General features: G+C 39.7%; 1 protein-coding gene and 1 pseudogene across 2 annotated transcripts; both read right to left on the bottom strand.

Moving 5' to 3' along the window:
• Positions 1 to 296: 296 nt before the first annotated feature.
• LOC308283081 lies at positions 297 to 14,303 on the bottom strand (annotated as a pseudogene). The gene is made up of 6 exons: positions 12,961 to 14,303; positions 9,401 to 9,525; positions 5,786 to 5,808; positions 5,408 to 5,538; positions 3,702 to 3,955; positions 297 to 1,702 (listed from the first exon to the last, which is right to left on the bottom strand). The product of its transcript is annotated as an uncharacterized misc_RNA (transcript).
• A 2,927-nt stretch (positions 14,304 to 17,230) lies between these two features.
• Positions 17,231 to 22,088, bottom strand: LOC308283082 (nuclear factor 7, ovary-like; the record flags this gene model as incomplete). Its single annotated transcript, XM_080723470.1, has 2 exons — positions 17,231 to 17,239; positions 20,703 to 22,088. 2 exons carry the CDS (start codon positions 22,086 to 22,088, stop codon positions 17,231 to 17,233), a joined length of 1,395 nt encoding a protein of 464 aa, XP_080579596.1.
• Positions 22,089 to 24,722: the final 2,634 nt, after the last annotated feature.

Consider the following 24,722-nt stretch of genomic DNA (forward strand, 5'->3'; position numbering starts at 1 on the left):
TGCCCTCTGCTAGCCATCATATTATAACATGTCATTCTTTAGAATGGCATAAAGAGATTGTTCCAATGTAATGATTCGATAATAGGAAATAGACAGTAAAAAGTACAGTGCAAGATTACAAGTACCATAAAATAGTCTGATACATTTTAAAGTATCTCAATGTTTACTACTGAGATAATTACATTTCTATGAATCCCCTAATATGAATTACCATTGTTGTTTGCAATTGTACTATTACTAATATTGTTAATACATCATCATGATCATCATCATCATCATCATCATCATCATCATGTCTAACTACATGGTTCCAGAGTTACACTGATCTTCCATGGTAACATCTTCAGAGGGACAGTATGTTTAGTGTGAATGTATGGAAAGAGTGTTTCAGTGAAAGTGTGTGTGAAGGTGTGTATGTGTGTGTTAGTATCAGGATCAGAGAAGGACAGCTCTCCTTTGTTCCAGTCCAGCTGGACTCTGATCTTCTTGGGGTTCTGCTTCACTGAGAGAACAGTGAGTGACACTGGTGAGGAGAATGCTTTGTATTTACCTTCAGATAAACATATGCACCAGTGTTGACAACCTCTCTTTCCCTTCCTCTGATAAGACTCTGCTGACACACCCAGTACCCAGTGTGTACTGTCTCCAACCTCAACATCCCAGCTGTGAGTCCCAGAGTTAAAACCCTCAGAACCCAGGACAAGGGGCCAGTAGTCAAACCTCTCTGGGTTGTCAGGAAGCTGCTGTTCATCTCCACGTCTCACACTGGTCAGATCATCAGACAGGATGAGTTCCGGATAGGCAGTGTTGGGGTCCAGAATGACAGGAGTGTAGGAGACAATGTCCTTCATCTTGTCCCAGACTCTGAAGGTCAGGTTCTTCAGGTGTTTGGTCTCGTCTATCAGTGCTCCTGAGACCGGCTGTGGGTCCTGCAGTGTGAGCTGGACTCTTTCCACTGTGGTCTTGTAGTTCTGCAGGAATGAGATGTGTTCAGCGCTCAAATCCTCCTCTATGGCTCTGATTGTGTCTGAAAGGGTTGATATGTCTCTGTTCAGACCCTCAATCTTGCCCTTCATCATCTGAGTCCTCTGCTGCTCTTCCTCCCTCAGTGCAGTGATCCTGGCCTCCTCTTCCTCTTGTAGAAACTGATGCATCTTCTTATACTGTTCCTTCATCTGCATCTCTGTGTGTCGGGCCCGGACCTTAATGTGTTCTGCTGTTTGGTCATAGTTTGTTTTAACTTTATTAAAGACCTCGAGTTTCTCCTGTAAAGGTTTCAGTAATTTCTGGACTTTCTCCTTGTGTTCCGGTGCAGCTTCATTGATGGGTCTGAATCTGTGGTTGATGTGTTTTATAGAATCTCGACACACAAGACACGCTGGCTGTTGACATTCCAGACAGAACAGTTTGAGTTTCTCATCATGCAGACTGCAGAGAACCTCAGACTCTCTCTGATGTCTCTCCTGTATGAAGGCCTCACACAGGTTCTTCAGAGCCAGGTTTCTGGGTGGATCCACTGAATGTCTCTCATTACAAACTGGACATTCTTTTATTACCTTCTCTCTCCACCATTCCTGCAGACAGGCTTTACAGAAGCTGTGGCTCAGGACAGGAGAACAGGATCTTTAAAGATGTCACAACACACAGGACAGGAATAATCCTCTTCTGAGAGAGACGACTTAGATGCCATTTTACACACGCACTGCTCAAGACACAAAATCAGCCAGTCATTAGTGATAACACTGCCTCTTCTAGAGTTTTCAAATTAAGTTCATTTTCGGTGAATCCAGTTTCTTGTTAAAGTCCATTCAGCTGACAGAGTCAGCAGGAGGTTCCAGTGGTCTGTGAGGAGTGTGCTGTAAGGTTTATATTTCTGTTTCCTATTTCTGTCTGCTGAGTCTGATGGGAGGAGCTTTGGCACACAACAGAAGTTTTGCAAAGTTCATAGACACACACATGCACGCATGCACGCACGCACGCCAAAGGCCACTCATTGATATTGTACTTCATCATTACTATTATTATTCCGCCACTTTTTCTCTATAGTGGCTAGACCGTGCAGTCGCTTTTTATGAAACTCGGCAGTATGTCGAAACCCTCCAACAACCATGCAAGCTACATAGTCCACAGAAGTTGCAAATGCATCCATTGCATCTGCTTGACGATGGCAGTTACAATGGAGCAGTTTAACGTCATGCCCAGTACAACAACTGTCTTATACTGTTGGCTAATGAGCAGATCCACTGGAGCCAACTTTTAACTCCCATTGAAATCCCATCTCTCTCCAAGTCTTGCTGTACTTCTGGGTCCCATCCACTTGCATTGGAGAACACAAGTAACGCGAGAGGGGGGGTTTCAACGGGAGTTCAATGGCGGTCACCCGGAGATGTAAAAGCTTTGATGTGTTACTAACAGTGAGAAAATGGACTTTGAAGGGAGAAAAATAACCAGATTAACAATTCATCCAATCTTTCCTATTTTAAGCCCTGTTTGGGTAGGATGACTTGATAAACATTTTTACTTAATAAAAAGTAATGTTCGCCAGCACAAAGGCAAGTTTGCAGGATTGGATCGTTTTAAACAAAATGTCTCAAATCATGAACGCAGCGAAAATTTGCACGCACATTCCCACTAGGTCGAGGAACAAATGCCACCCTTTTCACATTGGCCTGTTATAGCGCCACCAGCAGGTAGACTTTTGCAAAACGCAAGAGCACTGCTTCTAGTTGTAATTTGTGGACGTTAGGTTGATTTGATTAACAGTTCGCAAATGGTACGATTAATTAATCAATAATTCCAAAAGAATAACAGAAAAAGCCCTAAGAGATGGAAGTGGTTGATTACAAATCGAACACATCGCCTGCTGCTGTATATAACTTCAGATGCCGTTGTCAAAAAGTCACATAACACATGACCAATAAATCAGCCAGACTGATATAATGATCTGGCTCTAGCCTGAATTAACACATCACATGGATTAATATTGCTTGGATTTCTTTGTTGTGAGCTTGTATGTACATGGCAGTCAATGTATTTGTGAAGATCCTTGCCTGTGTGCAAGGATCTCCTGTGTGAGAGGTGTCTTGCATCTACAGTACTGTGTGTCCTCTTGCAGCCAAACAGAAGCTGAGGAGGGATCCGTCTGTGACAGAACAGAGGTGGATGAACATGACAACACAGATGAGAAGGATGAGAAGAACCCAGAGTCTGCTGCAGACCCTCCAACCCCTGAGACCTCAGAGACCCAGAACCTGCTGCAAACTGACCCCAGTGTAGGCCTTTTACATTACATAATAGCCTGGGAGCAATTATTCAAACTAATCATTGTTGTTTTGCATAATGGTCAGAATTCGCATTCATCCTTTGAAAATGTTTCGTATATTTTGAAGATGATTACAAAAATGCATAAATAGCAGATCTACAAGCTCAGAATTCGTCACAATGTACAGTAACTTGTTTTCATCTTGAAGCTTGGAGTTCAAGATGAAAAGTACTGTATACTGTAGCAGCTGGAGTTTTAAACTGTGGAGTCCTTAGTTTCTTTAGGGCATGGTTTGCTCTGTGAGATACAATTATTAAATCAATGGTCTAATAATAGGATTCAATAAATGCAATTCTTATTTGTGTTTAAATTGTCAATTCATTAATTAATCACAACTACTTATATGACAATTCATTTTCAACTAAACGTATAGTAACACAGAGCGGGGACCAGCAGAGCCTCCCCCCAGCAGGCCCAGGGCCTCCTGCTCCTCTTCTCCACGCTGGGACTTCCACTCCATTCCCTTCCCAGACCTGGGCTCCAGGTGGAGCTCCTCCACAAGGCTGGCCTCCCCGGACCCTTCCCTGCTGCCTGGGGCTCTGGCTGTGGGCCGCTGCGACGTCGCCCCCTGGCTGCACAGGCTGAACCTGCGCCAGGTGAGGACTTGACTAGTGGTGGGCAAAGTACTGAACCCTAGTAGTGAATCCCAGTGCTTGAGTCAAAAGTATAGATACTCCTGGTCAAATATTACTCGACTACAAGTTAAAGTTGCTCTGTACTGGAGTATTTACTCATGAAAATAGTTAAGTATTCAAAAGTACAAATTACAAAGAAAGTACATTTTCTTTTTATCAATCTATTGCTTTTTTTTGTTTGTTGTTTGTTTGCAATTATTCTCAAAATAAATACAAAGATCTTCCGTAATGTGAGCTTGTAGATCTGCTATTTACACTATATTTGAAATGGGGCTTGAGTGGTTATTATTCCCTTTCCTTTTTTCCCTTCCTGGAAAAGTTGAAGGAGTCTGAAGTACAATATTTGTCTTTGAAACATAACAGAGTAGAAGCCACAAGCAATACAAATGCTGAAGTAAAGTACAGATATAAATGTACTTGTGGTTGTGGATTCAAGTTCACCACACTACTGATTTCTACTGTCATTTGTATTCCATCAAAGCCAGAATGTCTTCATGTTGCTATAAATTACCCCATCTACAAGCTCAGACGCATTGAGAGCTTGTAGATTGGCCATTTTTGGTTATTATTTGAAGATTAGAGCATTGGTCAAACTAAAATCTTAATTGTCTAGAGGATTCCATTTCAAAGCAAGGTTAACGCCTCAATGTGTGATTTCTTCACCTGGTTGGCAGTAGGGGTGGGTCGGTATTGAAATTTCGATATTGCGATACCTAAAAAAATATATATAAGCCAAAAATATCATCGGACCAAAATTCGCTGCTCCACAGTCATATAAGCCTGAGTTATACTAGCCTTACAGTGGTACAGCGCAGCCGGTCTCGCTTCAAAAGTAGCAGATCTACAAGCTTGCAATGCGTCACGTCTGCTACGCGTTGTGAGCTTGTATATCTGTGCAGTGTCGGGTTACTATAGGACCGTGAGTGAGTGGGGCTTTTACAGACACTGCCCGCTATCACTGTGAAGTGTGAACAAACTGCACTGAAACTCAGTCCCTGGTCAAACAACGACGAATGAATTGCAATACATCACTTCCATTCCATAGGATATTATTTTAGGAATATTATCCTAAAATAATTATATAAATATAAGATCACAAGTTGAAGCAGACATGCAGTAGCCGAGGTGGAGAAACATTCGCCTGGTAAGCGAAACAAACCCATCCAAGTTTACTTTTTTATAAGCGGACAATTAGATATATTTTTTGTGGAGCTGAGGGATGCAGGTACAGCGTTTTTTGGACGGTAACCGCTGCACGTCCCCAGCCCTATTTGGCAGTATGTAGAACAAGAATACAAAAACATAATTTTACATATTGTGTTAATTAGGAAACAGTGCTAGTGTGTGAGAGGGGCTCCTTTTCATACTGTTTCACAAATCACTTGTTACGACTTGGTCATGCAAACATTTTCAGTCTTCTTGAGATTGAATCATGAGTACTGTACTCTACGTTCCTGTCCCTGACAGATGAAGATGTCTGCGGGGGAGCGGCGGAGGGAGGAGGACAGGGACAGGTACAGGCGGGACGTCAACGAGGACAGAGAGGTGAGACGCTGCAGCAGCTGGACAGAGTACCACCAGCTGCAGGAGGGGAGGAGGCGGCACCGTCGCCACGGCAACAGACCCCCCCACCTATGGGAGGGCTCCGTCGTTCCCTTACACGACCCCAACCACTACACCCCGACTGGTAGGACCACACTCTGACCCATGTTAGAAAGACATGTTACATCCTGACTGGTACGACCACACTCTGACTCCATGTTAGAAAGACATGTTACACCCCGACTGGTAGGACCACACTCTGACCCATGTTAGAAAGACATGTTACATCCTGACTGGTACGACCACACTCTGACCCATGTTAGAAAGACATGTTACACCCTGACTGGTATGACCACACTCTGACCACATGTTAGAAAGACATGTTACACCCCCACGGGTACGACCACACTCTGACTCCATGTTAGAAAGACATGTTACACCCTGACTGGTATGACCACACTCTGACTCCATGTTAGAAAGACATGTTACACCCTGACTGGTATGACCACACTCTGACCCCATGTTAGAAAGAAATGACAGAGTTTGACTCTATTACGATTACGATGAACAAAAGTTATCGTTTTCCTATTATGAGAGTGGGTCAGCAGCACTACACTGTCACCAGGTGGTTTGCTGTGTTGGTTATTCAAAAATAGCAGTTATACAAGCTCATTCTGTCACTTTGTGCCGTGATGCGAGCTTGTGCATCTGAAAAATCTTGAAAGTGGGACAACTACTGGTTTTGTAGAATCGGCCTCAGGTCTTAAGTTACTTTTCTATGGCCCAAAATGTGAATATTATGCCCAAACCATGTCTGCACAAATCACCCGCTCACCATGTTATGCCTCAACATGGTTATGTCTGATATCAAAGGCAGAGATGGAGAGGGAGGGAGGGTGAGTGAAATATTGTTTTTTGCTTGTAAGATATGAATAACAGAGTGACATTTCTTTGTCTCTTTTCTCAGCTGAGCTGCTAGAAAAAATCAGCGTAGTCAAATCATCCAACTTGCTGGATGGAGCATCCAGGTAATGTTTTTAACTTTTGATTTCAAATGTCACAATGCATTTGACTTTACATCCATTTTATTATAAAGCAAAGCATTATTGAATGAACACTACAGCTACAGTATGGATCGAGTGTGTATTCCTATGATTTCATGAGAGTGACTTAATACATAATAACACAGTATTGGGGGAACAAGGTGACCTTGTGCTTTGTGTGTTCAGGTTGACAGCTGACGAGGAGTGGAGGATTAGTTTCAGTGTTTACCAACCCGACACGGTGGCCGACTTCAAGAAGAGCAACCCGGGGAAACCCTATTCCCACCTGTCTGTCTGCAGGTAAGAAGTCTGCACTAACTGACACATGTGTGTCTGCAGGTAAGAAGTCTGCACTAACTGACACGTGTGTCTGCAGGTAAGAAGTCTCCACTAACTGACACATGTGTGTCTGTAGGTAAGAAGTCTGCACTAACTGACACATGTGTGTCTGTAGGTAAGAAGTCCCCACTAACTGACACATGTGTTTCTGTAGCAGTGTTGATTTTGTCGACTAAAACTATGACGAAAAATGTTTGTAGACTACCTTTTTTCACTGATAAAAACGAAATAAAAACTAAGCTATGGTGACTAAAACTATGACTAAATATATTGACAATTTTGTCAACAAATAAAAACTAGACGGACTAGTGGAGAAGAGATCCAGTAGAAGTAAAAGAAAAAAAGGAATTTTATGTTTGGTTGCACGCGGGTGTTGCACTCTGAAAATAGCAGATCTACAAGCTCACAACGCGTCGCATTGCGACGCGTTGTGAGCTTGTAGAATGGCTATTTTCAGAGTGCAACTAAGTGTGTAAAATCAGCCATTACGACACCATCAAGGCCCGCCAAAAATGTTTTGTCGACAAAATCAACTGTACATTTAGTCGGCTAAAATATTATGATATTTAGTCGACTAAAACTAGACTAAAACTAAAACTTTTCAGGTGACTAAATTATGACTACAACTAAATGACATTTTAGTCAAAAGACTATGACTAAAACTAAATCTAAATTTGCTGTCAAAAACAACACTGGTCTGTAGGTAAGAAGTCCCCACTAACTGACACATGTGTCTGTAGGTCAAAAGTCTGCACTAACTGACACATGGGCTGTTTGATCAAGATGAGCTTAACTGTAAACAATTGACACTAGTTGAACAAACATTTAAACATTGCCTTGGATTTAAGCGTGAGCTGCTTTCGTCTCATGGTTCATGTCCTGTTCAAAATGTGCCTGGAAAAATCTGCGTGGGCCTGAAGTTTTTTTAAGATTAGATAATTATAATGACCGGTGGATGATGACAATACTACAATCTTTTTCACTGTTTTGGCTGCTTTCTGTGGGCGGCACATGGAAAAATACAGACCAGTTGCAGGTTGTAGCAGACCAAGCTCACAAATAGCCAAACACAATCAGGGTTAAACTCAAAGGGTAAAGATTCTATTTGCACACTGAAGCACCCTTCAAAGATGTATATTTTTTATGATGTTTGGAGGAGAAAGCTCTTCTTCAGACTCAGTTCACTACAGGATGCAGATCTGTTTCTTGCCCTTTTATCTGGTGTGCTTTTGGGTTCAGCGCCCGTCTTTAAAGGTTCTGTGTTGATGTGTCCTTTTACCCTGATTCAAGTTGTAAAACTGACATCAGTCAATTCAAGGATTTGATTATTGCATCCACTAACATCAATGTAAATGTTCTTCTGTTTCATTTCAATTCAATGTAAGAATTTGACATAGTGTCAACTGAATAGGCCTGCCATCCATACAAACAATTGAGTAAAAACAAAGTGACATTTCAAAAGTGCAATGTGACATATTTAGAACCTCCAAGTAAGCTGTTTTAATATTTTATTATGGCTTTATCATTTTATTAACAGTGATTCAAATGACTGCAGAGTTCATAGTCTACCTCACTAACTCTTGTGGCTTCATGAAACTAATTTATTTAACATACTGACCTCTGCTAACATCATATAACAGTACTTTGTCATAAAAAGATTCATCCAATGTGGTGATTTTATATTAGCAAATTGTATTAAAAAGTAAAAGAACAAAAGTATCATAATAATAGTTTGATGCATTTCACTAAAGTATACTAAAGTATCTCAATTCCTCAACATGATTACTACTGAGAGATTTTTTTTTTCTTTTTCTTTTTTTTTACCATTGAACCATTATCTCAATGGTAAGCCGGCCTGCTTGCTCAGGGGATAAATTGAATCTTGACCATCAGGTCAAACTTTGTGTCTGATCCTGTGTCTAGGTGAGTCATGACCTTTGACATCTAAAATACAACCTCCCCAATTGTTATATTGTATTAACATTTACCATACAGATTGGACAAAATAACATTTTATTCATAAAAAGAAAAGTTACATAATGCCGCTTTAACATGACAATAATAGAAAGGATAATGTGAGAATAAAAGAAATGCATTAATACAACACTGATCTAAGCTGTCTATGAAATCTATGAAAAAGAAATCTGTGACTGTATTTGGAAACTTTCTTGCACAATACTGATAATAATAGTCTTGTATAGTTGTATGTTGTATAATAACAGTAATTTGTGGTTGACACACCTGGGCTTGTTTCAAGGCAGACCAGTGTTCCTCGTTTGGCATACTGGTGTAGACAAGACTAAAATGTCATAATTCATTCTCTATGGAACATTCACACCACCATGCAGCACAGTATTGACAAATGAGTAAATAAGTGCAGAGCTCCCTGTATAGTGTGCTAGTGTGTTTTCTTTTTCTCACTTGTGTGCCTACAACGTGCATGTCCATAGTAAAACCTAACCAACATAATAATGTGATTGTGTCCATGTGTCCACAGCTTCCAGGGTCCAGTTCCTGACCTGCAGACTGTCAAACTGCTGGCCTTCCAGAGCAGGGACGTTCCTGTCACCTTTGCTGTGGTGGACCATGGTGACATCTCCTTCTACACCTTCAAAGACTTCCATCTGCCCACTGACGTGTTCCCCTGAGGACAACAATCCTCTGGGATGTTCTATGAGGACAACAATCCTCTGGGATGTTCTATGAGGACAACAATCCTCTGGATGTTCTATGAGGACAACAATCCTCTGGATGTTCTATGAGGACAACAATCCTCTGGGATGTTCTATGAGGACAACAATCCTCTGGGATGTTCTATGAGGACAACAATCCTCTGGGACGTTCTATGAGGACAACAATCCTCTGGGATGTTCTATGAGGACAACAATCCCCTGGGATGTTCTACCACACTGACTAGTACTGTACAAACTGTACACACTGTACAATACACACTGCATCTGAAATAACAGCCCCTTATGGTCTTATTCACTGTATATCTTTAAATACGTGCCTTTAACTACTTAAGACCTATTCAAAGACTTTCCAAAATAGCTTGTCTACTGTACAAGCTCCCAACATGTTGGGAGTTTGTAGATCGGCTATTTTTGAAAATGTTTGAAACTTTTTCAAAACATTTTTTGACAATTCCCAAGCAGAAGCATTGCACATATTGTAGCGTGGTCCTGGTCCTTCATATTGGAGCAGGAGGTATCAGGAGCTTTTCAAAGCACTGGGTGAAGGCAGCAACACAACTAATGGTTGTATTTGTTATGTCTGCCGTTCAGAAACCACTGTATGTAGGAACTGAACTACTCTGATAAGTAGTGAGCATGGAGTCTCCTCAGTGTTTTGATGTTATGACTTTTGTTGAAAATGTTGAGTTGGCATATACTTTCTGTTTTACAAAATAAAATCTAAGAACACTGTTATCCACAAAACTATGATCCTTTGCTGATTTCCACAAAGCTATACCTCCCTCTTAAAATAAAGATACAAAGATAAAGCTATCTACTGGTCTCTATAGTGTTTATGATGTCCATGGTCTAGTAGTTTAAATCAACTAGTGATAGACATGTTGTTTATGACATGGTGTAGAAGGGACCTACAGTAGCTGTGTAGAACAGAGGTTGTTATGAGCTGCATGTATAGCTTACTAGAACAAGAACGCTACACCTTCACTGACACTAGAGGGAGCCAACAGCACACAGGGTGAGGCTGAGGACTGGGAATATTTGAACACATTTTATTCTTGTTTTTACCACTTAAACCATGTTTACTCTGTTGATATTTGTCACGTGTGTGCGTGCGTTTTACCAGGACTGAGTCAACCAAACTAGAATACAATAATAATAATAACACTTGGAATTATAGGAGTATTACATTTAGTTTGATTTGGTTCCACAGTTGATAGACCTAATGTGAAATAATAGCCAAACTAGAACTTTGTAAGAAATAGATTTGCACACAGTAGCTCCATTTAATGTTTTTTATAGACATCCTCCTGAGTTTGGAGGAGAAAGCTCTTCTTCAGACTCCAAAGTCAAAGTGCAGTAAGAAGACAACAATTATACTGATGAATTGGGTTTTGAAGTGTTTCAACTGTCAGTCAGTGGTTCCCAAAGTTTTTAGCTCAAGGCCCAAAAGAGAAATTAGATGTTATGAATAGCAGATCTACAAGCTCACAATGTGTCGCTTCACACCATGCCACGCTGTGAGCTCATAGATCTGCTATTTTCACTACTAAACATTATATTAACTCAGCACAAAAAGAAAGGAAACTTGACTTCAGTCCATATCTCCCCTTCAATAATACCAATTTGTATTGTGTTTTATCATTTTCATTGTTGATTTGTGACCTTTACAAGGAGGTACAGTTTGTAAGCATCAGGCATTAGTGGAATGAGCACTACAGCCAAACGTGTGGGTAGACCCAAAATTTCCATTATATCTCCCCTTTAATTATGCCAAATGGTGTTTGATATAATTTTTATCGTTGATTTGTCACCTTTACAACAAAGTGTAAGGATCTGGCATTCGTGGAATGAGCAACACAGCCAATCGTGTGGGTAGCGCCCCTCCAAAAATGGCCTGGCAGGCCTGCAATACAGTTCTTTTGGTGTTCTCGTTTGTTGCTTGGTTCATTGAATGATTGCACTCTCCGACAGGAATTAGAAAAAGAAAAAACAGCACATATTGGCTATTTTTACACTCAGTTAATTTTAAGGTCAGTGTCAGGGAAGCCCAAAACGAGAGTAAATTCCAGCAGAACAGTAGGACTATATTGCAAGCCATTTTGGCAACAATTTGGTCGGCGCTACCCACACGTTTGGCTGTGGTGCTCAATCCATGAATGCCCGATGCTTACCAAATATAGCTCCTTGTAAAGAAACCAATCGTTGACGAATCAATGCTGAAAATTATATAAAACACACTACAAATTGGTATTATTAAAGGGGAGACATAATGGACCGAAGTCAAGTTTCCTTTCTTTTTGTAGCTACTGAGTTTATATTTTTTTAATGGAAATTATTAGACTTTTTTATTTATTAAATCATTTTGAAATGCTGCTTTTAATAGTTGTTTTTACTTGATGAAAAGCTTGGAATTGTTTTTACTTGTTTCAACTCTCTTAAATCTTTTGAAATAATTATATATATTTTTTCATGAAGGAACATATTATGGAACATAATATATTTACTCGCGACCCATAACGACTGTTTGGGAACCAGTTTACCTTTTAAGTGATACTGCACTAATCTGTTCTTGAGGTCAATCTTTATCCCCTATAATCATGAACAAAGATTTGACCATATATTTTAGGATTAGATTTTTGTATGCTTCATCAATGTAAAATGTTCTCCTGTTTCATGTGAATGTATCTCTCAGATTCCCTATGGAAGAAATGAAAGTGTCAACTGAATTTATTAAACAATTCAGTTAAAAACAAATAATTGTTTAGTCGACCAACATTTCAAAAGAGCAACGTGACATATTTAGACCCACAATACCTTCAAGTAAACTGTTTTAATATTTTATTATGGTCTTATTATTATTATGGTCTTATTATTAACAGTGATTCAAGTGACTGCAGGGTTCATAGTCTACCTCAACCGTTGTGGTTTCATAAAACTAATGTAATATTTAACATACTGACCTCTGCTAGCCATCATATTATAACATGCCATTCTTTAGAATGGCATAAAGAGATTGTTCCAATGTAATGATTCGATAATAGGAAATAGACAGTAAAAAAAAAAAAAAAGAAAAAAAAGGAAATAGACAGTAAAAAGTACAGTGCAAGATTAAAAGTACCATAAAATAGTCTGATACATTTTAAAGTATCTCAATGTTTACTACTGAGATAATTACATTTCTATGAATCCCCTAATATTAATTACCATTATTGTTTGCAATTGTACTATTACTAATATATTGTTAATACATCATCATGATCATCATCATCATCATCATCATCATCATCATCATCATCATCATCATCATCATCATCATCATCAATAACTACATGGTTCCAGAGTTACACTGATCTTCCATGGTAACATCTTCAGAGGGACAGTATGACCATTGTCAATGAATGGAAAGAGTGTGTCAGTGAAAGTGTGTGTGAAGGTGTGTATGTGTGTGTTAGTATCAGGATCAGAGAAGGACAGCTTTCCTTTGTTCCAGTCCAGCTGGACTCTGATCTTCTTGGGGTTCTGCTGCACTGAGAGAACAGTGACTGACCCTGGTGATGAGGATGCTTTGTATTTACCATCATATAAACATATGCACCAGAGTTGACCCCCTCCCTTTCCCTTCCTCTGAAAAGACGCTGCTGACACACCCAGTACCCAGTATGTGTTGTCTCCAACCTCAACATCCCAGCTGTGAGTTCCAGAGTTAAAGCCCTCCGAACCCAGGACACGCCCCCAGTAGTCAAACCTCTCTGGGTTGTCAGGAAGCTGCTGTTCATCTCCATATCTCACACTGGTCAGATCATCAGACAGGATGAGTTTTGGATAGGCAGTGTTGGGGTCCAGAATGACAGGAGTGTAGGAGACAATGTCCTTCATCTTGTCCCAGACTCTGAAGGTCAGGTTCTTCAGGTGTTTGGTCTCGTCTATCAGTGCTCCTGAGACCGGCTGTGGGTCCTGCAGTGTGAACTGGACTCTTTCCACTGTGGTCTTGTAGTTCTGCAGGAATGAGATGTGTTCAGCTCTCAGATCCTCCTCTATGGCTCTGATTGTGTCTGAAAGTGTTGATATGTCTCTGTTCAGACCCTCAATCTTCTCCTTCATCATCTGAGTCTTCTGCTGCCCTTCCTCCCTCAGTGCAGTGATCCTGGCCTCCTCTTCCTTTTGTAGAAACTGATGCATCTTCTTATACTGTTCCTTCATCTGCATCTCTGTGTGCCGGGCCCGGACCTTAATCTGTTCTGCTGTTTGATCATAGTTTGTTTTAACTTTATTAAAGACCTTGAGTTTCTCCTGTAAAGGTTTCAGTAATTTCTGGACTTTCTCCTTGTGTTCCGGACGGTGCAGCTTCATCGATGGGTCTGAATCTGTGGTTGATGTGTTTTTTAGAATCTCGACACACAAGACACGCTGGCTGTTGACATTCCAGACAGAACAGTTTGAGTTTCTCAGCATGCAGACTGCAGAGAACCTCAGACCCTGTTGAAGCTCTCTGATGTCTCTCCTGTATGAAGGCCTCACACAGGTTCTTCAGAGCCAGGTTTCTGGGTGGATCCACTGAATGTCTCTCCTTACAAACTGGACATTCTTTTATTACCTTCTCTCTCCACCATTCCTGCAGACAGGCTTTACAGAAGCTGTGGCTACATGACAGAAGAACAGGATCTTTAAATATGTCATGACACACAGGGCAGGAAAAATCCTCTTCTGAGAAAGATGACTTGGATGCCATTTTGTCCGTGAATGAAGCAACAAACACTCCACTCAATAAAGGAAATCAGCCAGTCAGTGTTGGTAAAACTCCCTCCTCTAGAATGTTCTCTGAAGTTTACTTTCACTTTGAATCGTGGTTCTTGTTGAAGTCCATTCAGCAGTCAGCAGCAGGTTCCAGTGGTCTGGGTCAGTATTCCCTCCTGTAGCTGTGGAAAGACTGTCTGTCCTCCTGGAAGTTGTGTTCTGAATGTGAATCTTTTGTCTGTCTCTCTGTGTGTGTCTACAGAGAGGAGTGTGCTGTAAGTTTCTGCTTCCTGAGATCTCTGAGTCAGATTGGGGAGGAGCTCTGACACACCACAGACCTGTTGCCACACACACACACACACACACACACACACACACACACACACACACACACACACACACACACACACACACACACACACACACACACACACACACACACACACACACACACACACACACACACACACACACAATGTCCTCTTGGGACTAGAAATAACACTGTACACGCTGGGGTAAAGACATGGTTCTCTGCTACAATGTATTAGTTACAGAATGGTGCAGACAGAGACAGCAGTGAGCATAGTTGTAGACTCTGAATCTGGGCGCTGGCTTCACATGGCAAGTTATTCACCTCATTAACATATTACATGAGTTCATGTCATACAATCATTGGTTACCATCATTTCCTATACATTATGATTGGTCTGGTTCTCTTGTTTCAGACAGCCTCTATACCCACGTGTTCCCATTCACTTGCATGCAAGTGTGTCGTGTGTGTGTGTGGAGTGAGCACATGACTGTTTTGGCACTGGTTTGACATTTTGTTATTGTGAGTTTTGTTCCTTCTCCCCAGAATGATCATCTGTTCTCCCCACATTCCAAACCTTTAACTCTGTAGGCCCAGAGATGAGTTGGTTTTCTGTTGTATACTGAAGTGAGAGCTAACTCTTGTAGGATTAAAGATTATTGGTTTCTGCTTCTCGCTCCTTCTTTTAAACTGTGGAGGGAAAAAAGCAGACCAAGTACAGAGGCAACAGTGAAGGATAAAGCCCTTTGCACACAGGCGTGTTTATCTGCATGGATAAAACTGACAATTTAATTTTATTAAAAGAAAACAATGATTCTCTACGACCTCATGCACACCGATCCGAATTAGCCGTGCTGCCAAAACTGAGCATCTGTCAGTATTCTAAACATAAAATTTTGTCAGAATATTCCAGGTACATTTATCCCACTGTTGTTCTGAGATGTTGGTGTTCATGTAACCATAACCAGTGACTCTCTTGTTAAAAGTGCCATTGCTCTCAGATTGCAGTTTATGTCTCCATATTAGTGCACATAAAGTGTTTTTTCATGCAGCAATTGAAAAAAACGCAACTGTCCTGTGTGCAAAGGGCTTAACTGTCTGAAAATACACATTAAAGCTGCACTATGTAACTTTCCTCTTCTGTCCCAGATTTGAACCCGGTTTCCATTGAACCATGAGCTCAATGGTAAGCTGGCCTGCTTGCTCAGGGGATAAATTGAATCTTGACCATCAGGTCGATATTTCTGTCAGATCCTGTGTCTAGACATATGAGACATGACCTTTGACACATCTAAATGTCTCAATAGAAGGGCAGGGAGACTAAATACAACCTCCCAAATTATATTGTATTAATATTTACCATACAGATCGGACAGAATAAAAAGAAAAGTTACATAATGGCATGTTAACTTGAATCCAAGTTATAATAGAAAGGATAATGTGAGAATTCAAAAATAAAATAAAAAATAAAACATTCATTAACACAACACTGGTCTCTATAAAGCTGTCTATGAAATCTATGAAAAAGTTTACACAATTTTATACAATATGTGGGGGCGGTCCCTGCTTCATCTCTCTCTCTCAGCTAAGATGTCCTTGGCCCCTGTTCTAGGGGATAGAATGTGACTGTATTTGGAAACTTTCTTGCACAACGTACTGGTATAACACATGTTTTGTATTGTGTAATAATTAAGCAATGTTACACGAGAGGGTGTGCATATAACACGGTTATCCTGCACGACAGCCTTGCCGCAGGAACGAGCCGACAGGCGAGTTCCGTAGGCAATCTGTGTGCTCCATTGCCCAAGACAAATTTCTCCTCGGAGACAATAAAGGCTAATTCAATTGAATTCAATTCAATTCAGTCAGTATTGTGAACATTGTCAGAATATTCCAGGTACATTTATCCCACTGTTGTTCTGAGATGTTGGTGTTCATGTAACCATAACCAGTGACTCTCTTGTTAAAAGTTCTCAGATTGCAGTTTATGTCTCCATATTAGTGCACATAAAGTGGAGACTCTCATCACAGCTGACAGGCCTCCTAAACATTAGCAGTGTTGTAGTCTCACCTACAGCCACACCATCACATTCAAAGCATGGAAGGAAACAATTCCCAAGCAGAAGCATTGCACATATTGTAGTGTGGTCCTTCATATTGGAGCAGGAGGTATCAGGAGCTTTTCAAAGCACTGGGTGAAGGCAGCAACACAACTAATGGTTGTATTTGTTATGTCTGCCGTTCAGAAACCACTGTATGTAGGAACTGAACTACTCTGATAAGCAGTGAGCATGGAGTCTCCTCAGTGTTTTGATGTTTTGACTTTTGTTGAGAATATTGAGTTGACATATACTTTCTGTTTTACAAAATAAAATCAAAGAAAGCACCAAGTTATCCACAAAGCTACCTCCCTCTCTTAAAACTAAAAGATAAAACTATCTATGACTATAGTATTTATGATGTGCATGTTCTAGTATTTTAAATCAACTAGTGATAGACATGTTGTTTATGACATGGTGTGGAAGGGACCTACAGTAGCTGTGTAGAACAGAGGTTGTATGAGCTGCATGTTTAACCTACACCACTGATATCTATTGAACAACACTACACCTTCACTGACACTAGAGGGAGTCAACAGCACACAGGGTGAGGCTGAGGACTGGGAATATTTGAACACATTTTATACTTGTTTTTACCACTTAAACCATGTTTACTAGTTGACATTTGTCCCTCAGGGCTCTATTCTTGGTCACCTACTTTTGTCTGTCTAAATCATCACTGTGAGTGTGCGTGTCCATAAGCACACATGGCAATGGCATACATGCATACATTTGTATATGTGTCTATTAATGTAGACAGGTGGACAAATGTACGTACAATTGCATTCATTTAATAGTGTTCAAGTATCTGTGTGCGTGCATTTGTGTGCATGTGTGTTTTACCAGGACTGAGTCAACCAAACTATAAAATAATAATAGATCCTCATAGTAGATTAATGACCGTTTGTTCCCTTGTTCATTTCTCAGCAGAGCTGCTTGAAAACATCAGCATAGTCAAATCACTTGCTGGATGGAGCATCCAGGTCATGTTTTTACCTTAACACTTTGATCTAAGGACACAAAAACAATGCGTTTGACTTCACATCCATTTCAATACAATTATTATAAAATGTATGATTTAACCACATATTGTGGGCATGTCATAATAGTAACAGTAAAGATACAAAAACAGGGATAACGGCTCACAGCTTGTTGCAGCATAGGTCTACTACACGTGAGCTTGTAGAGCAGCTATTTTTGGTGAAGTATTGAGGGTTTAAGTGTTTAAATGTCTGAAAATACACATTAGCATGAACCCGCATATTAATAGAAAAAGTGAGTAAACAAAGAAAAAAAATAAAAAAAGTATGTACGCAACACCATAATAATGCTGCATTACAAACAAGTGTATGAAGAAACTGAAACTATCTATGAATATGAAAAAGTTTAATCTTCAACACAGTGTTATATGTATTGGGGATCCCTGCTGCGTATCTCTCTCAGCTAAAAGCTCACATTACAACACGTGAGCTTGTAGATCTGCTATTTTCGGTTAATGTTCCCCTCAGAAAAGTAATGCTCAGGTTCAAGTTGATGAAGAAAAATCTGTCCATTTGTTCTTCCTTCATCGTATTTAACACTCTATTATAGCTTAATTTTCCCCCATATTAGTTACTGTAATATTGTTTGGGCTGCAACATATCCGACATACCTATCTAAATTACTTATCATTCAAAAGAGGTTTCTGAGGATGATTTCACACTCAAATAGATATGAGCCATCGGCTCCTCTCTTTATTAAATATTCAATATTGCCTATAGACAAAGTAAACGTTTTACAAACCTGCTTATTTATGTTTGAATTTAAAAAATGCAAACAAGACATTCCCCTTTCTTTTCATAATTGTTACTTCTGACATTCACTCCTACCTTACAAGGAATAGAGATGATTTTGAACGACCTCTTTGTCGTACCACGAAACATCAATTATTTATTACATTTAGAGGCCCTCAATTGTGGAGCTCTTTAGATACATCACTTAAGTCATCATTATCTTTGTCAATATTTAAGAAACGTATGAAACAATATCTTATTTCTTTACTGTAATTCCATATGATTTCATCTACTGATGTGTTGTATTACCAAATGTGTGTTTTGTTTTGTTTTGTTTTTGTCTTTTTCTGTTTTTTGTGGAGTTTCTGTGTTTTTACTTTATTGCACAGCTGCTCTGACATAACTTGTATATTCAATTGTATTTGTTCCTAGTGAACTTTTTTTTTTAGTATTTGTTAAATGAATGACCTTTTTCATTAAGGAAAGGATAAGCCTTTTGGCTTCTTCCTCTCCTTGCGCAGTATTTTGTATACTCAATATGTATTGTTCTATTTTTTTTAATAATGTGCTATTAAACTAAACTAAAACTAAACTAAACAAGTTGTAAGAAATAGATTTGCACACAGTAGCTCCATTCAAAGGTTTTTATAGACATCCTCCTGAGTTTGGAGGAGAAAGCTCTTCTTCAGACTCCAAAGTCAAAGTGCAGTAAGAAGACAACAATTATACTGATGAATTGGGCTTTGAAGTGTTTCTACTGTCAGTCAGTGGTTCCCAAAGTTTTTAGCTCAAGGCCCAAAAGAGAAATAAGCAGTACGAATAGCACAAGCTTATAGATCTGCTATTTTCACTACTACTTAAACAATATTTTTAGTTATTTATGGAAATGATTCGATGTTTTATTTTATTCATTAAATACTTTTGTAAATATTAGAATTGAATGAAATGTTTTTCATTAAATAATTATATATATTTTAAATGTAGGAATAAAAATGGTAAAAATATGAATTTAATGAATAAAAAACATGGGTTCCCACCCCACTGTTAGGGAACCAGTGCTGTAAGTGATACTGCACTAATGTGTTCTTTATTTGACCTTTGCTTTGAGACAAATAAATAACGTAGTTACTGCACTTTTATATCTATTTCTTGCCCTTTGATCTTGTGATCTTTTGGATTCAGCAGCTGCCTTTAAAGGGTCTGTGTGGATGTGTCCTGATTCAAGTTGTTATTTTTGTATCCTTCTTTAATATCAATGTAAAATGTTCTCCTGTTTCATATGAATGTATTTCTCAGATTCCCTATGGAAGAAATTAAAGTGTAAACTGAATACTTTAACGACCCATTAAGACCTGAGGCCGATTCTACAAATGCCTTTTAAATCGGTGGTTCTCAAAATGTTTTCATGCCAAGGACCCCCTAAATTGTATGTATTTGGGCCGCAGGACTCACCCATCTGAAATTGTCCACACAAAAGAATAGATCTAAATATTAGAAGTTTTTTCAAACACTTTCAAGACTTTTCTAAAGATTTTCAAAAACAGCAGATGTACAAGCTCGCAGCGCAGCATGAAGGTGACGGGCTGTGAGCTTGTAGATCTGGTATATTTTTAGAACTACACTGTTCTAAAGCAAATCTAAACAAAATCTAAAAGGACAAATGCTTTCCTGATTTTAATGGGATTAACAATTCAGTTAAAAACAAATAATTGTTTTATCAAGCGACATTTCAAAAGAGCAACATGACATATTTAGACCCACAATCCCTCCAAGTAATCTGTTTTAATATTTTATTAACAGTGATTCAAGTGACTGCAGGGTTCAGTCTTCCTCAGCCATTCTGGTTTCATAAAACGAATGTAATATTAAACATATTGACCTCTGCTAACCATCATATTATAACATGTCATACTTATAATGTCGCGAGAGATTCATCCAACGTGATGATTCTATATTAAGGAAATAGTGTAAAAAGTACAGTGCAGTTAGGTACAAGAGTAAAAGTATCATATCTCGATGTTTACTACTGAGATAATTACATTTGTATGAATCCCCTAATATTAATTACCTTTAAAATCATTCAAATAATTATGTTATTATAGTACTATTACTGATATGCTTTATACATCATCATCATCATCATCATCATCATCATCATCATCATCATCATCATCATCCTCATGTCTAACTACTGTACATGGTTCCAGAGTTACACTGATCTTCCATGGTAACATCTTCAGAGGGGGAGTACAGCTAGTGCAGGTAATGAATGGAAAGAGTGTTTCAGTGAAAGTGTGTGTGAAGGTGTGTATGAGTGTGTTAGTATCAGGATCAGAGAAGGACAGCCTTCCTTTGTTCCAGTCCAGCTGGACTCTGATCTTCTTGGGGTTCTGCTTCACTGAGAGATCAGTGTCTGACCCTGGTGAGGAGTATGTGCAGTATTTACCTTTAGATAACCATATGCTCCAGAATTGACCCCCTCCATCTCCCTTCCTCTGATAAGACTCTGCTAGCACACCCAGTAGCCAGTATGTGTTGTCTCCAACCTCAACATCCCAGCTGTGAGTCCCAGAGTTAAAGCCCTCAGAGCCCAGGACACGGTTCCAGTAGTCAAACCTCTCTGGGTTGTCAGGAAGCTGCTGTTTATTTCCACTTCTCACACTGGTCAGATCATCAGACAGGATGAGGTTTGGATGGGCAGTGTTGGGGTCCAGAATGACAGGAGTGTAGGAGACAATGTCCTTCATCTTGTCCCAGACTCTGAAGGTCAGGTTCTTCAGGTGTTTGGTCTCGTCTATCAGTGCTCCTGAGACCGGCTGTGGGTCCTGCAGTGTGAGCTGGACTCTTTCCACTGTGGTCTTGTAGTTCTGCAGGAATGAGATGTGTTCAGCTCTCAGATCCTCCTCTATGGCTCTGATTGTGTCTGAAAGGGTTGATATGTCTCTGTTCAGACCCTCAATCTTCTCCTTCATCATCTGAGTCTTCTGCTGCTCTTCCTCCCTCAGTGCAGTGATCCTGGCCTCCTCTTCCTTTTGTAGAAACTGATGCATCTTCTTATACTGTTCCTTCATCTGCATCTCTGTGTGCCGGGCCCGGACCTTAATCTGTTCTGCTGTTTGGTCATAGTTTGTTTTAACTTTATTAAAGACCTCGAGTTTCTCCTGTAAAGGTTTCAGTAATTTCTGGACTTTCTCCTTGTGTTCCGGTGCAGCTTCATTGATGGGTCTGAATCTGTGGTTGATGTGTTTTTTAGAATCTCGACACACAAAACATGCTGGCTGTTGACATTCCAGACAGAACAGTTTGAATTTCTCATCATCATGCAGACTGCAGAGAACCCCAGAGCCTGTTGAAGCTCTCTGATGTCTCTCCTGTATGAAGGCCTCACACAGGTTCTTCAGAGCCAGGTTTCTGGGTGGATCCACCGAATGTTTCTCTTTACAAACTGGACATTCTTTTATTACCTTCTCTCTCCACCATTCCTGCAGACAGGCTTTACAGAAGCTGTGGCTACATGGCAGAACAACAGGATCTATAAAGATGTCACAACACACAGGACATGAATAATCCTCTTCTGGGCGAGTTGCCTTGGATGCCATTTGGTCTCAGTGTGTAGCTTCAAATACGCTACTCAAGCCAGGAAATCAGTCAGTGGTGGTAACACTCTCCCTATTCTAGAATGTTCCCTGAAGTTTACTTTTACTGTGAATGGTGGTTCTTGTTAAAGTCCATTCAGCTGTCAGAGTCAGCAGCAGGTTCCAGTGGTCTGGGTCAGTATTCCCTCCTGTAGCTGTGGAAAGAAGTCTGTCCTCCTCACTGTAAGTTGTGTTTGATCTGAACGTGAATCTTATGGTCTTATACTGTATGAATCTGGCAAAGTCTGGGTGGAGCTTTGCCACACAAGGAAACTCCTTTAATGAGTCTGTGCCAGGTTCTCAAACTAGCATGTGACGTCTTGGTCACATGCATGGCATTTTTGGGAAAGCAGGTTAGCCCAGGTTAGTGTGTGTGTGTGTGTGTGTGTGTGTGTGTGTGTGTGTGTGTGTGTGTGTGTGTGTGTGTGTGTGTGTGTGTGTGTGTGTGTGTGTGTGTGTGTGTGTGTGTGCGTGCGTGCGTATGTGTGCGTGCGCGTGTGCACATGCACATGCGTAGCTATCATTAAGGAGTCCAAATCTAAATCTAAATCTGCTCTTGACTGCAATTAAATCCTCAATTGTCACAGCTAGGTTATTTGCATTGACAACATGAGAATGAGAATTGAGAACTATGAGATACAGTTGAGATACAGCACGTGTGAAATGCATCAGACTATTATTATGATACTTTTCCTCTTTTACTGGACTGTACTGTATTTTTTATATATGTTCCTAATATAGATAACCACGTTGGATGAATCCTTTTATGACAAAGTACAGTTATATGATGGTTAGCAGAGGTCAGTATGTTAAATATTAAATTAGTTTTATTAAGCCACAATGGGCTGGTGTCGGTGAGGTAGACTATGAACCCTGCGGTCACTTGAATCACTGTCAATAAAATGATAACACCATAATAAAATATTAAAACAGCTTACTTGGAGGTATCGTGGTTATAAATATATCACATTGCCCTTTCGAAATGTCGCTTGACAAAAAAAGTGTGTTTTTACTAATTTGTTTGTATGGATAGTATTCAGTTGACACTATGTCAAATTCCTCCATGGGGAATTGAAATGAAAAGGAAGAACATTTACATTGATATTAAAGGATGTAAAAATCTAATCCTTGAATTGAGTTATGTCAGTTTAACAACTTGAATCAGATCAAAGGGGAAGATATAGATATAAAAGTGCAACTAGGCTATTTATTTGTCTCAAAGCAAAGGTCAAATCATCGTTCATAATGACCCAAACATGGGTCCCAACCCACTGTTTGGGAACCAGTGCAGTATCACTTACAGCACTGGTTCCCAAACAGTGGGTCGGGACCCATGTCTGGGTCGTGGACCAGTTATTTGGGAGTCGCGAGTAAATATCCCCTTTTGTTTTTTATTCCTACAATAAATAATATATAATATTATTTCAAATTATTTAAGAGTTGAAAAAACTAAACAATCTATTACAAACTAAATTGCATTCAATTCTAACAAATATTTAATGAATAAAATAAAATAAATCGAATAATTTCCATAAATAAATACAGAAAATAGCAGATCTATAAGCTTTTAGATCTGCTATTCATGATGTCTCATTTCTCTTTTGGGCCTTGATCTAAAAGCTTTGGGAACCACTGACTGACAGTAGAAACACTTCAAAGCCCAATTCATCAGTATAATTGTTGTCTTCTTACTGCACTTTGACTTTGGAGTCTGAAGAAGAGCTTTCTCTCAGGAGGATTTCTATAAAACCTTTGAATGGAGCTACTGTGTGCAAATCTATTTCTTACAACTTGAACCAGACTTGAACCTGACTTGAACCTGACTTGAACCTGACTTGAACCTGAGCATTCCTTTTCTGAGAGGAAAATAGCTGATCTTCAAGCTCACAATATGTTGCGTTGTGAGCTTTTAGCTGAGAGAGATACACAGCAGGGACCCCCACTACATAGAGAGAGATACACAGCAGGGACCCCCACTACATATTGTATAACATTGTGTTTCAGATTCAACTTTCTCATATTCATAGATACAGTTTCTGTAAAGCAGCATTATTATGGGCCTGTTATCGCATATTTCGCATATTTAACTTTACTTTTATGACATGCCCACAATATGTGGTCAAATCGTACATTTTATAATAATTGTATTATGGATATGAACTCATTTTTTGTGTCCTTAAATCAAAAGTTTAAGGTGAAAACATGACCTGGATGCTCCATCCAGCAAGTGATTTGACTATGCTGATGTTTTCAAGCAGCTCCACTGAGAAAAGAACATGGGAACAAACTGTCATTAATCTACTATGAGGAGACAGACCTATCTATTATTATTTTATAGTTTGGTTGACTCAGTCCTGGTAAAACACACAAACAAACAAACACACACACACACACACACACACACACACACACACACACACACACACACACACACACACACACACACACACACACACACACACACACACACACACACACACAAACACACACACGCACACACACACATACACACACACACACACACAGATACTTGAACACTATTAAATTAATGCAATTGTACATTTGTCTACGTTGTTTGCAATATGTGCATATGGACAC

This window comes from Nannobrachium achirus (assembly GCF_963921795.1).
Source record: "Nannobrachium achirus genome assembly, chromosome: 4".
Taxonomy (NCBI): Eukaryota; Metazoa; Chordata; class Actinopteri; order Myctophiformes; family Myctophidae; genus Nannobrachium; species Nannobrachium achirus.